This window comes from Takifugu flavidus, chromosome 14, assembly GCF_003711565.1.
Source record: "Takifugu flavidus isolate HTHZ2018 chromosome 14, ASM371156v2, whole genome shotgun sequence".
Classification (NCBI taxonomy): domain Eukaryota; kingdom Metazoa; phylum Chordata; class Actinopteri; order Tetraodontiformes; family Tetraodontidae; genus Takifugu; species Takifugu flavidus.
Window position 1 is genome coordinate 3,045,662 of NC_079533.1, and position 14,541 is coordinate 3,060,202.

A 14,541-nucleotide genomic window follows, 5' to 3' on the forward strand; every position below is an offset into this window, starting at 1 on the left:
AACCTCTATAAACTCCACACTCCCATTAATCTCCACTACACACTCCCACCTTCAGCAGAATAACACAATTGTGAAAATGCTATCCATCGGTTGCTGTTCATCATTTCCTGCAGGCTCATCATGAAACTCAGGGAACCTGGGCTCAACATCACCCTCTGCAACTGAATACTGAAATTCCTGACAGCCAAATCCCAGGCGGTGCAAATAGGCACTACCAAATCCCACACCCTAGCTGTCAACACTGTTGTTCCTCAGGATGTGTGTTCAGCCTGCTCCTCTATTCCCTGTTTACACATGGTTGTGTGACCACCACAGTTGGAGCTGTGGTGGTCTGTTGTAACATCCTGGTGCCAAAACAACAACCTCCACTCATCATCGCATCACTGAGGGACTGATGTGAACTCATCACAACAATGCCATCACTACAACAGTAAGACAGCCGCACTTCTTCCTCTGGAGACTGAGGAGACTCCCTGATACTCTGTAGCTGCTACAGATAGACCTCGGAGACTATCCTGGCTGGCTGCATCGCTGCCTTGGGCGTCAGCTGATTGCCCTCATTGGAAATCTCATTTTCATTTTCTCTTGTCTTGCTGATCCTTGTCTTGCTGATCCTTGTCTTGCTGATCCTTGCGGATCCTGCATCAATGCCTTCTGGACAGACAATACCACAATTCCAGTAGCAGTATTGACCATATACTCTAAATACTAATGTTAATGGTAATTTTCTGTGGAATCCACTCCACATCTGCCCATCCCAGGGAGTGGGATCCCTCATCTATGGCTGTCCTTGAGGGCTTTTTTTGTTTTTTTTTCCAAAAAAATGGTTTTAAGTTTTTCCTGACCGGGTTCAAGGGTCTAGGATGTCACAACTGTGCAGCTTGTAAGGCCCTCTGAGGCAAACATTGTTTGTGATTTTGGGCTCTCGATAAACTTTTTACAGAGTGGGTTAAAAGCAGCCCAGAACATTACCTGAATGACCATCCATGGAAGAATGATCAGATCTTAACGGACCCTCAACACCAGATTAATTTGATTATCCATCTGATGCCAGCCGGTTGATGGCACTACAGCATCAGGGCCCGTACTAATCTTGAATGTTGAAAGTCACCACTCATCTGGGACATCTGCGCAATTTTATTCAGTGTGGATGAAATGAGCTCAAGATTTTGATGTTGCTTGGAACTCAGACTTTCTTTAACAGATCCTGTTATTATTCTTACACACATCACATTAGGCATTTAAGTTTTCAGCTTTGTGTGTGTGCGCGCACCTGTGTGTGTGTGTGTGGTGTGTGTGTGTGTGTGTGTGTGTGTGTGTGTGCGTGTGCGTGTGAGCATATATAAAATGTTTGCGGGGTAATAAGTTCATAAATATAAGCTGCATATGAACTTGTGTTAAAGAGCAAAAGTCTTTCTGTTTATATATGATCAACAATAGTTCTCAGATTTAGATCTGACTCTGACCTTGTGCTGCACTTTACACTTGTTTTTATTTATTATGTTCCAAGAAATGACAGAGTTGAACAGGAAAAACATTAGAGTGCATTATCAGACATCCTTTCATATTAGCCTGAGGGCGGATGCTGCTGCACCCCAGGTGGGGATTACCATCTCTGACTATGACAGGCAGGTAGGACATAAGGCCAAATTCTTTCAACCGAGCTGCTGAAGGTAGACCAGGCCACAGTATCACAATGCAGTCCCTGGGAAGCACTCCCCTGCTTCCTCTCATTAAGAGAGCTCCGCAATGGAAAATCCATCTGGCTCTGTTCGATGTTTGTTTTCCAACAAGCACTTTGTTCACACTGACATGCACTTTTCATTCCTCCACTCTTGTCTGTTTATTTACTTCTTACACACTTTTGCTGATTGATAAAGATCTAAAAAATAATGTATTCATGGGGAAAATATGTTTTGAGTGTTGCCTTTGAGCGGTATTAGAGCAGCAGCACGTCTATCAAAAGAAGCTATAAAAGTTCATTCACCTTGGTCACCTCACGTTCATATGTAGGTGGATGTGCACGTGTTTCCTCAATAGTTCTACATCAGTAAAGGCTATTAAACCAAAAGGAAGGCAAAATCCCTTTGCAGAAGTTTGCTCAGGGGTAATAAACACAATTTCACTTAATTAAAATAATGATTAACAACCTCAGTTTTGAGGTCATTTAGAAAGTCACCTTCATAATTGATTTTTTACATTTCATAGGACACACATGCACGCACTCCCACACATGTCCACAGTGAAACTGTTGCGGCTTACGTGAGGTTTTAATGAAGCTCTTTGGGTGTTAAACTACAATGATAAATCAGAGGTAGCATCCTCCTCAGTGCTGGTGAGAGGGAATGAGCTACTCAGCTTGTCCTCCAAGTTACTTCCTTTTTCTTTCTTGTTGCCTCTGAGAAGATGGATTGTAACGTCTTGGTCTGGATTAGTTTTCCTAACTTTTCCCATTAACCTGGATGTTGGACCTGACATACATACAATGTTTATTATTTCAGCGCTAATAATAATCCAAATATTATTCACATATCCTCTGAGCGCTCATTTTGAAATAGTAGTTAACCCTTGTGTAATGTTCATATTGTTGTTACTCAGCCAGCGTTTGTGGGTCTGATGGACCCGTTGCATTTTGTGGCTTTTAATGCCTCACAATCAAACACTTTTATGTTAAAATACTGAACAGATGTTTACCTTATCCCAATTACAAGCAGTATAAACAATATATATGGTTGATATTTGCCCTTTACCTTTGTTAAGTCACATTTATAACTTATTATTTAAAACATAATAAAGAAAATCAATTAAAATCAAGATATGAGTGGAAACAAATTTAAAAGTGAAGCAAGGTTTTTCAAAACTACTGACTTTTATTTCTTTGAACTTGAAATTTAACCCATTCAGGTGCACAACACAAGCTGGGTCCCACAGACCCGAACACCACACAAGGGTTAATTAAAGTTGCAAAATGAAGGGGAGTTTACTTATTCAATCAAGATATTGAAGCACATTAAACTTTTATAAGCAGCACATCTACTAGCTGGTTTTGCATGTGGTCTCCTCGGGTAACTCATTGTATAACGAGATCGGGATTTCTGACAGGACCCATGTGAAATTCAATGGAGAACGTCCCGTCCTCATGACCAGTATACACTGTCAGGATGGCTGCCCACTTGAACCAAAACAATAGTGCACTTCGTCACTCCTGATGGGATATCCTGATTTATGTTATCTAAGTGTATCCACCAAGTGGATCTTTATTTAGCGATAAAGAGGGCCAGGGTGCAGCCTGCCAGTGTCCACTCAAATCCAAATCAGAGCCAACAGACACACCAACCTGTTTGTTTCATTATCAGCTGTCACATTAAATCATCAGACTCCGACGTGGTCCCAGACGCTCCACAGGAAGTTCCCTTTAGTTAGCTCAAGGGCCAATCCAAAAAAAACTTTGGCAAAACCCTTCGGAATGCGAACAGAAATATGCAGGAATATGTTTTATTTGACCAAAAAAATGTTGATAAGGGTTGAATTGCACAAACATGTTTCCTGGGTGGATACATGGATATAAATATTACTGTCAGGTTGATCATGGCCTCATGCCACTTACGGTATAAACATCCCAACCTGTGGAGTTATTTGTTTTCCTTTGTTTAAACTATTTTGACGTTTATATAATAGTGAGAAAAAAACAGGGGCAGGCTTTGTTGGTCCTGTATGTCTGTATTTATGCGAGCACATCCCCTGGCCTCATAGACCTGGCCTCATTACAGCAGGATGCTCAGCGTGACTGCAGTCGCCCAGCGATACGGAGATAAATGAGAAGATGGAAAAAATCCCAACATCCATGAGTTATGCCAGTCGTCTGGAGGATGACCACGAAACAACAAGACTACAAATAATAGAGGGGGAAAACAGGACACACTGTGTGATGCAGGACAGTCAAAAGTTGCCCTGGTCTGAAGGTCGATATCTTCAGAAGGTTGCTGTGAGGCGTCTGCATGAAGTTTCCTCTCAGCTGCAAGGGGCACATGCCACATAAATACATATACATTTAAGCTCTTACATTTAATCTAATTTTTTAAGTTTCTTTGAAAGAACCTAATAAATAAAGACAGTCAGATATTCATATACAACATATGCCATATCTGAAGTACTGAAATAAGAACTGTACACATAATGTTTGATTTAAAGAGAATAAGTTAAGACTCAGCAATATTGAAATGTGATAGTATGATTAAATGAAGTCACTTCTAAGTTTTGACCTAGCAATTATAAAGATCTAGACTTTATGTATGTTGTTGATGAATGAAATTAAATATACCTGTATCAACAATTGAACCCTTTTTTTAATAAAATAATGCTAATGCACAGTAGATCCGTTTTACACGTTCTCACATGTATTCATATATGAGTATAATTTAAATCAAAAATCCAATTTTGAACATATTTCTTTTTTCATGAATGTGCTGTGAACTAATTCAGACGAATGATGATTTCCATTCATTGTTGATTGTGTTTCTGCTTGTTGGCCATCTACTCTAAATACAAACCCAATAAGTGCTTTATTTAAACTATAAAAATGATACATTTGATAAACAAATGAGAAACATTTTTAAAATAACCTTGTCTGTTGAGAGGTAACTTGCAAGCATTTGTTAAGCTTGTGTACTTTATGGTATTGATCAATCTGCAGTGTTTTGTATTAGAAAAAAATATCCAAATACAAATCTTAGATGTATATAGTATTAGTAGTGATGTATGATAATACAAAATCTACATTTAACTGGTAATATAATGCATGGTATCTTGGGTTCGTCTAAAGTGGTGAGAAAGAATCGTGATCATAACAGATGCTCTTTAAATAAAGATTAATTGAATTGAATGTTATCACCCCCCCCACCACCACCACCACTCCCATCACTGACAGACGCAGATAGACAAACACACACACGCACGCACGCACGCACGCACGCACGCACGCACACACACACACACACAATAATTCCAAAGAAGTGCTGAGGTCAAAAATAGATGAGTGACAGGATAAAGAGTGTGAATGACAGTAAGTGAGTGTGCAGACCGATTTTTTTCATGGAAAACAGGGTGGAAAACGGACATCCTTAAGACAAGTTATTTGTAAAGGAAGTTTATTGTCTGTCCCGAAGGATTTTCTTTTCCTTTTTGGAAACCCTGAAACATTCCCATAACAGTCTCAATTTTATAGCAGCAGGTGTTTGAGTACCTGATCAATGCACATCAATCAATGTTTGATCCAGTCAATAATACAGTGCGAAAAACTGATAATATATTTGAGTTTCTGTTAATAAAAAAAAAAGGCAGAGCATTTCTATCCCCTATGCTGTTTTGTCTAAGTCTTAAGATCATAAGTTGTCTTTTCCTTCTGTTAACAACAAATTTATTGGCTCAGTCTACTCCAACTGGGCGGAAAACTGTTTTTGCATGGCAAGAAAGGAGTGTGAAGCTAAACAATGGTTCCTCATGTGAAATATGGCAGCAGAGACTCACCTTTGGCACCCCGCGCTTTCTCCCCCGGCTTATTTACGTAAGCAGGTTGCGTCCTGTACCCCATCAGGAAGAGGTGTTCCTGAAAAACAAATGTTTGGAAGAAGATGGAGAAAACTCACAACATTACGCATAAATGAGGCAGTAGTTTCTCTCCGTGGGAGTTGACAGGAAGGCTGAACGGGAGTGTGACCTGCAGCAGATTCCTCACCCTGAAGTCACTCAGAGGATCGATTGTGGGTCTGCTGCTTGTGTGGACACTGGTCCACCATCTGTGGAATATTATGAATAAGTTGCGTTCCAATCAAGATTTCACTTCGCACAGAATTTAGAATATAACAATCATAGAAGAAAACCAAGAATAAATAAATTACTGGGATCTGGGCAGTTAAGAGATTTGTCTGTCTGGAGGGGAAACAAAGAATTTATTTTTAAGAGAAAGATGCAAAATTAAACAGCAAGCATCCCAAACACAAACATGAAATATAATGTGAGGAGAACCAGAGAAACAGGAAACTTGTTGAAGATCATATTTGTGCAGGTATTATTAAATATTATTTTTTGTTTACTGAAACTTATGAAAGGATTATAGTAAAAGAATAGCAGCAACAACAATACTGACAAGAGTGCATATAATCAAAAATGAGAGCAGACATTCATCAGATAATGAAAATATTTCACAAATTCTGCCCTGTAATGGAATTCTAAAAAAGAGAAAAGATTTTCCATATTGTATAAAATACAGAAATGACAGACCAAAGAAACCTGAACACAAATTGCCTCTAACTCTACAAATGTCAGATATTATTGCAAAAAAATTACTGAAGGAATGAGCAGATGTTATTTCTGTATGTTGTATGAATTCGCTTTACAATCATGAGGATATAATATTACAGATTTCAACTTTAGAACACCTAAAGATTATACAGTGTGGTAACATCAGCAGCATTCTATCAGTGAGCAGCAATGTCCTGCAGCTTGACTCACCCTTCCATGAACCCTCCTCCAGCTTTCATCAACACAGAGTTAAAGTTCAGGCCTAATGACTGCACATCCTCCCTGCCCTCCTGCTGACGGTGCGCTGCAGCCATGCCCTCTCACACTTAACAATAGGCTGGTTGACCTTTGACGCATGAATCTACTCATCTTTTTCAACACTTCTTAGCGTTTCAACAACCTGTGTTCTGGTATCGTCTGTGGTGCACAACAGGTCATTGACGTTTTGACTGGTGCTGAACGTCTAGAGAGCAGCTGAGGTTCATCAGCAGGAAGGTGCGCTGAGGTAAAGCCCTGAGCTATTTACATATGCTCACTAGTGACCCCTACAGGACACCGGCAGTATAGGAATATCTTCCATCCTGTGCACACCATATCCATGAAAAAAATGTATTGCTATTGTATCAGCATTATGGAATTGTTTTAAAGAGAAGTAAAAAGGTATAAAATAAACTACATATAAATATACTTGAAAGTAAAATTGCAAATCCTTTTTAAAGGGCATCTTGAAGGTTTTTCTTTACCTCCAAACGATGCGTTGCTGCCCTCTGTTGTTCATAATTCAACACTACATGAAAAAATCCTTGTTTCCACGATATCTTTCTGAGGTTGATGAACATCAGAAGAGTTACAATTCCTTTTGTTTTGTAGAATTTAAACTTTAGTCTCATTCAAACCCTTGTCAGAAGTGTAACTTTCTTTTTATAAGCAGGAAAAACATACATAACGCTTTCTCCTCCATGTATAAGACTCGTTCTTTCCTTCTTTCTGCTCATCTCTGTCGTGCTCCATTAATGTAAGGCTTTCTGGGCCTGTGACTATTAACAATGGTTTTAATTGTCTGAAAACAATAAAGGATGACCCAACACAAGGAAAACATAAATTTTCACATTTATATTGGAGGTGTGGAAATCAGTTTTTCATTTTTTTATTAGTTACTGTAAAAAAAATACAATAGACATATTTACAGTGAGTCTTGATTATAGATTACAATGCCATCTGCTTATTTTTGTAAAAACCCCAATGCATTCAAAGGCCTAAAAGGCCTTTACAGGTCTCATATCATAGGGCAATATGTTCAACAGAAATCTGTGCCCTATAAAACATCATCAGTTTAAATATGAACACAATTGGAACCTGTACCCAAGGAGCAGGGCCAGAATTTTGGCGATATTACAGTATTGTCTGCACTGAACAAAGACAGAAGTGCCAAAATTCAAGCTCCGTGTTAAAGTATAGACATTAAAATCACTTCTGCACTGATGTCTGGATGGGGTACTTTTTTCCTGTGATAAGACTTTTTTTTAATCACTTATTAGTTAACCCTCATGCACCCCATATGTGGACCTTGCATTTATTGAAGGACTTCTTTGACAGTCTGAGGCTGCCTGACAGGAAGCTCCAGCTTCTCACAGTCTGTCAACTTCAGGGTCAAGTACTGGGCGATCTCATTGGGATCAGTGTAGAGTGCAGCAGGAACATTCTGAGAAGATAAAACATGTGATTTATCACAATTCATGCAGATGCTTTCTAATGAACTGGGCTTTCATTTGTCATCACTCACCTGTAGTTCCTCTATTTTGCTTTCACGTGTGCTAAACTCTCGCAGCATATAATTCTTTCCAGCCTGTAGGAAAAGGTCAATTAATAATTCTTAAATAGGTATAATGCTGATCATTAAACTCGACTTGCCTCGTGATAAAGCCTGGTGTCATTTATTCGGATCAGGACTCTGTCCACTCGTAGGAAGAAACGAAGCAGCAGGAAGAAACTGGTCGGCATCACCCTCTGCATCATTACAGACATTCAAAAAAAAACAACTTACAGTCAGTTGGTGCTCAGAAGTTTTGGAGAAAATTAATAAAAGCAAAAACTAAATGATCACCAATTACTGAAAAACAACATTAAATGCAGTTACAAATTAACTGTGTTTTGCTTTTTTATTTGAATGCATTTAACTCAAGTGCCTGTAGTAGACAAAGATCCATTTTAAATGAAGTGAATATATGAATATCATTTGGATACTCAAGCAGACTTCTGTAATTTGCAGGGACATTGCTTTTCCTGAAGCAACCTTCCTGAAGATATTATCATAAGACCCATAAAAATCAGCAAATGGACACATCAGTAATTTGATTAAGAGAAGGAGTTGACAACTTGCCCCCAAGTTAAATACTATTTCATTAAGAAACTCACAATTTTGACACTGAGCATTGAGACTCCGTGGTCGTGAAGCTCGTCTTCAAATAGCAACACTTCATCAAAAAACATAATCTGCTCACGGGCCTTCAGCTTCTCCAGGTCAATTCTTTCGGTTGTCTTAGTCACCTACAGATGAGGCGACAGGTTTACAGAGACCAGGAGAGGCCCATCAATTCAAAGAAACACCAGGAGTTTAATGAAATTGTACATGATATGGTAATTGTAAAATGACCAACCTGTATCTGCATGTCTTCTCCTATCAGAGTGCCTCTATAGTCTGTGGTGTATGTCCAGTCATATGGCTTCAGCACCTCTTTGGAGTGTTCAGAATCCATTCTGAAAGAGACAAATACAAAGAAATGTATTTTTCCTCCCATTATTTTTAAGCTTAACTAAACAAATGACAACCTTGTGTCCAGGGTTGTGATTTGTTGGCCTTGGTTGGTCGTCACACCTTAACGGCCGAAGGCAGGAGTCTCTAAGTCAGTTTACCTGGACCCTCATAACTCCTCCATCTTGTCAGAAAGGGAGCTGGTCAAAAAGCAGCAACAACTGTGTTTTTTTCTTACTGAGATTCAGATTAAGCTGAATGCAAATGCAACATTGCTGTCACCCAGCAGTAAAAAGGTTCTGTTTCAAAGCCTCTGGGGGGGGAGTTTGCATGTCCTCGCTGTGTTTGTGTGGGTTCTGTCGAGGTAGTTCAGTGTCCTCACACAGTCCAAAGTCATGCATTTAGGAGATAGTTGAATTGGCATCAGGTGTGAATATGAGTGTGTATGGTTGTCTTTTTCTCTATGTTATCCTCACCTAATGGATAAAGTTAATGTTAAGATGGATGGATGTCTGCTTGCTTGGTTGAATAACACCACTTCATATTTTATTCCTTAAATGTGATCATCTTGTTAGAGGATTGGCAAGATTAAGTCACATAATTCTGCAGCAGAAAACCCGCACCTTTTGCAGAATGACCTTGAAGCAACCGTACGTGTTGGAAATGAAGAATCATTAAAACTTCTGAGTTGGACTAACGCAGTTAAAATCTCATCAATCATTTGCCACACAGGAGTCCACAACTTAGACTATTACTGACAAAGGTGAACTTTCAGCTCATTTATCCTGGCTGCTTGCATCATGTTTTACTGCTACTAACGCCACTGTTATAGACTGATAACACTGGGGAACACAGTTTTTGTTGAATCAGGGAAGCTGTCAGGAAAAAACGTGACATGCTAGAAAAACTGTCTGCAATTTTGGAATCAGCATGCCAATTTTAGTTTTAATCAGCATAAAAAATTAACTCAACGGAATTTTTTTTTTCCAACTGTCCCATGTAATTTAACTTTCCATCCACCATTATATTGGTTCCATGTTGAAATGAGTCAGAATGATCCAGAATAATGAATTACCCCAAAGCTAACTCCATGCAGCCACTTTGCTGGAACTTCAGGGCAAATGTGAGTTGGTGCAAGTTCAGAGAGATAATGGCCCTTCATATACATTTACTTGTAAAAAAAAAAAAAAAAAAGTAACAGGTAAAAAGCAGAAAAGACACTACTACAACATATCAGCCTATAATCCTCCGCCTGACCCAGGATAGGACACTAATGGTCTTACCTACTCTCCTGCCATTCCTGTGCACAGGCCACTTTGACAGCATGTTCCATTTTGTTTACTATCTTAAGAGCATCAATAGCATTAAATTCAATGCCATATCCATCAGTGTGAATGATGCGCAGAACATTGTCTCCAAACAGCATCTCTGGGAGTGATGGCATGTTCATTTCATCTGCTAATCTGGGAAGAAAAACAAACAAAAAAAATGATTAATTAATAGGAATATATTCTTTGATGATTTATATTATACATACATAAGTACATCCGGGGGATTCATCTTCACAATTAATGTTTTCATTAATGTTTTATTTTTTTACTGTAATGCCTAATTTGTTTTATGTAGACGGTATTTAATTGTTTCACCTCTATACTGTCAACATGGATTGAAAATATACAACCAGGATTTAATGAGGGGAATTTTATTTTTATTTAATAGATAAAATTACTACCTTATTTAAAATGACAGATTTTTTGGGGATAACTGCAGCTTCAAGAATGTGTCACCTTTCAATATCTTTGGACTTCATGATATGATTTGTGGATGCGGTCACTTTCCAAGGGCCAAAGGTGAAGTCCTGTTTGCTGCTCTTGAAACCATGTGGCATCATTGTGAGGAGACTGAAAAAGATGTTTACAAAATAAATAAATAAAAGGGATTGCATGAAATATCAGTGACAATCTATGAAGTTAAACCAATACTGCAAATACGGTACTCTTGGTCGAACATGCACACAAAACGTATGAAATACACAAAACTATTTTAAATATCAATTAAAAATCAAATTGGCTTTGTAATTTGAAGATGTAGAACAGGACGACATAACATTTCTACGGCCTCACATGCAATCAGCTGCGCTTGCAACTGCCCCCACTGCAATAAAGCACGTTTTAAATGAGTCAATGGTATATGTATTTGATTCGGTGAGTATTTGCAGTGTTTTATCTGTTAATTGTGCTCCGGTAGGCTAAAATGAACAGTCATCTCCAAAGATAAAGTGGGAGAAATAATATTAAAAACTGTTTTGGTCCTGACAAGCATATGTTGATTAGTTATGATGCAGTATCAAACTATCGATTGGTGTAAATCACCAAAAGTTAACATTTAAATACATTTACCTCGTATTGTTTCCAGCTCTTGTAATGGAGAGCACTGGGTCCGCCTATGTTAAATTGTCCGCCAAAGACTGCTTCGTTCGCGCAAAGGTTCCGTGGAGCGGGCTATATTTCTTTGACGGTTTTCTTATTCACTTGCTTGAATTTCCCGGTACAAAATCGACAGATCACTGTATAATTTTAAATCAGTCTATATCATGTTATATACCTCGTATTGTTTGTAGTTCTTGTAATGAAAATCACTGGGTCCGCCTGTGTTAAATTGTCCACCAAAGACTGCTTCGTTCGCGCAAAGGTTCCGTGGCGCAGGCTATGTTTCTTTGATAGTTCTCTTAATACTTAAATTGTACCGACACAAAATCGACGTGTCACTGCACAATTTCAAACTAATCCATACCACCCAAGACAGAGGATCAGTCCAAATAAACTCACACTTACAAATTCAAAGAAGTGCACATCCATTCTTGTTTTGTGGCGGTTTGCACCCAACGACACATGTACTATCGCCATCTAGTGTTCAACTCAGGAGTCAGTTTCTCCTGATTTTTCTTTCATGGAATTTCTTTTGAAAAACACAGCAAGCAAACAAACAAACCATAGGTATTCGAATAACACATATCTCATCACATCATTTTTAATTATAAATGCTGTTTTAGTCTTTAAGCATCGTCCTTATCGCAAGAAATTGATGCCTTCAAAATGATTTGATATGTTGCTATGATTAAATTTACACAAAGTGTAAAGCAAATCATTGAAAAAATTACACTTTTTCCTTTCAACTTTAGAGGGCATCCTTGCCCTCCATAACAAAGCTGGAAGACAGAATAGCTTAAGCTCTATTTTTATAATTAAACAGAAAATGCAAGTTGATAGTGTGTTTTTTGATCGCGCCAGCGTGCAGACAGCCAGAGCCCAAAGAGATATTTATCCACTAGATGGGAGCATATCGCAAGTTAAATGCTAACGAAAACTTATTTAATTTCAGTCAAAATTATGAGAAATCGTTAGTGCAGTTTTTTTTAATTTCGTTTGGGGTTTTTTGTCCTCATTTAAGCAAAATATTGGTGTGAGCTTATGATTTATTACGTTTACACAATTCACAAATTGTAATTTAAACAAAATTAACTGATGATATTTATCTAAAGCAACATCCAGAAAACAATTTACCAGTAACTGTAAAACGCCCTTAATTGAGGGCTGAAACGGTGTTGCCTCTGCAGTAAGTTTTATATCCTGGATTTAGCGAAATGAGCACAGGTGGCACATGTACATCGTGTACATCCTATGCATTACTGTACATGTTCACCTAAATGCAAGATAATTGAAGTGATTTATATATTTGTGACATTGATTTGCTTCAAAACGTGAAACATGTGACATTTATTTTGAAGGTGCAAATGCTTCCACATAGTAAATTAGTAACTTCAACTCCATGATGTTCAAAGGTTATGCTACACTGGAGCTTGTGGAAAGAAAACATGATGAATCATCTTGCAAGAAGTGTGCTGATGAAGACACACACTGAAAAATGTGTGTAACAAAATGAATCTGGACTTGTTACATATCATAAACTGACAAATGTATATTTGTAATATGTTTGTAAGGACAGTTTTTAAGTCTTTCCCTCGATCAGAATGAGGGAATTTAATGGGGAAAACTGAGAAGAGACACATGGCCTTACTTCATTCTAGTTCTAGAGCTGAGTTTCATCGCCACTTGTCTTCCATGATGGTTTTTCAATATAGACAAATACAAAGTTTCCATCTGCATGTCATTCTTTGTCACGGTTCTTCTGTTCTCTGTGTAGTACTTTGGTCAAGTGTGACTTGTTTTAAATGTGCTATATAAACAAACTTGGATTGGAAAAGAAGACCTTTTCAATGCATTTGCAAGAAAAACAATGCATGTGAAATCTCCATCAATTCCAGGCCTTTCTACCTTTCTTTCAGTGGACCTTATCATTGAGCTTGGGGGTATTAAACTCTGATGGGGACATAATGGTATAGAGGTTGCAAGGGCAGGAGTCAAGTAGAACTGTAGCTGAACTGGCTGCACTGCCCTACATTGTGCACAGTCTGAGAGTGATCTCACCCTCAGTATGCCTGTGTAGCATCCTTGCGGAGTCCAAAGGCTACCCTTTTATCAGGACACACATGGCTTCTCTGTGTGTCAGTGTCATGTGTTTCCTCAGTCTGTGAAGCCATGGTAACAGCAGAATGAATGGTCTATTCAGTACAGAACCACTCTGCTCACTGCCTCAAAAACCATAGCTAAGCAAACAAACATACAGGAATGGTTTGGTCTAGTTCATACTCTACTACTACCACTGTAAAACTGTGTGCATATAAAAAAACAAAACTGGATGCAGTTCTTCTTTATCATTCATTCATATATGGTCCTATACAAGTCATCAGCAGGACTAACTTTGAAATCATAAGGAACTAAAATACACTGGGTGTTCAAGTGCAGATTGTTTTATTAACAAAGCCTATATTTAAAAATTCTAAATGTATAGTCGGGCACTTTGTATGCAATATATTATATTTTATATTGACATGTAATTATTGTTTAGTAGATACTGTGAAACACTTGGATGGATCACAAATCAGGTGTTTGTGGAATATAATTTATTATGAATTCAGTTAAATTAACTGAATTCAGTTAATTCTTTCTTATGACATTCAATTTGACTGTGTTTTACAGATGTGTTTGCTTTTTGTCATTTTTGGGACAAAACTGCCCTCAAACATTCGTCTAAGTGAGCAGTAGATACACACTGTGCTTGAAGGGCAATTTGCACATAAGACTTCCACATTCCTATGGAATCATAATTGCTCACTCTGCAGAATCACAACAGGAAAGGGTCAGCTCATTTGAGCCAGGCTTCACTAGCATACATTGAGTAATAACGTAACATCCTCAACCGAACCCCAATTGTGGATGTAAAAAAGGGAAATGATAACTTGGGTGCACACCTTACCCAACAGATATTGCATAAAACTGAGCCAAATGGACAATATTGCTGACAGATTATAAAGATGGCATTATCAACTACAGCCACAAGAGTAATACCGAGTTATTTTAGGTTGGTTC

At 38.2% G+C, this 14,541-nt stretch overlaps 1 protein-coding gene across 3 annotated transcripts; it reads right to left on the reverse strand.

Moving 5' to 3' along the window:
- Positions 1 to 7,431: 7,431 nt before the first annotated feature.
- Positions 7,432 to 11,945, reverse strand: tiprl (TIP41, TOR signaling pathway regulator-like (S. cerevisiae)). Of its 3 annotated transcripts, none has more exons than XM_057054965.1 (8): positions 11,887 to 11,945; positions 10,840 to 10,953; positions 10,336 to 10,515; positions 8,958 to 9,057; positions 8,716 to 8,847; positions 8,212 to 8,307; positions 8,084 to 8,146; positions 7,432 to 8,002 (listed from the first exon to the last, which is right to left on the reverse strand). In XM_057054965.1, exons 1-8 carry the CDS (start codon positions 11,943 to 11,945, stop codon positions 7,874 to 7,876), a joined length of 873 nt encoding a protein of 290 aa, XP_056910945.1. In that variant the 3' UTR covers positions 7,432 to 7,873. The 3 variants fall into 3 exon arrangements, with proteins under 3 accessions (XP_056910945.1, XP_056910948.1, XP_056910947.1); XM_057054968.1 differs by lacking the exon at positions 11,887 to 11,945 and adding an exon at positions 11,657 to 11,859; XM_057054967.1 differs by lacking the exon at positions 11,887 to 11,945 and adding an exon at positions 11,452 to 11,857.
- Positions 11,946 to 14,541: the final 2,596 nt, after the last annotated feature.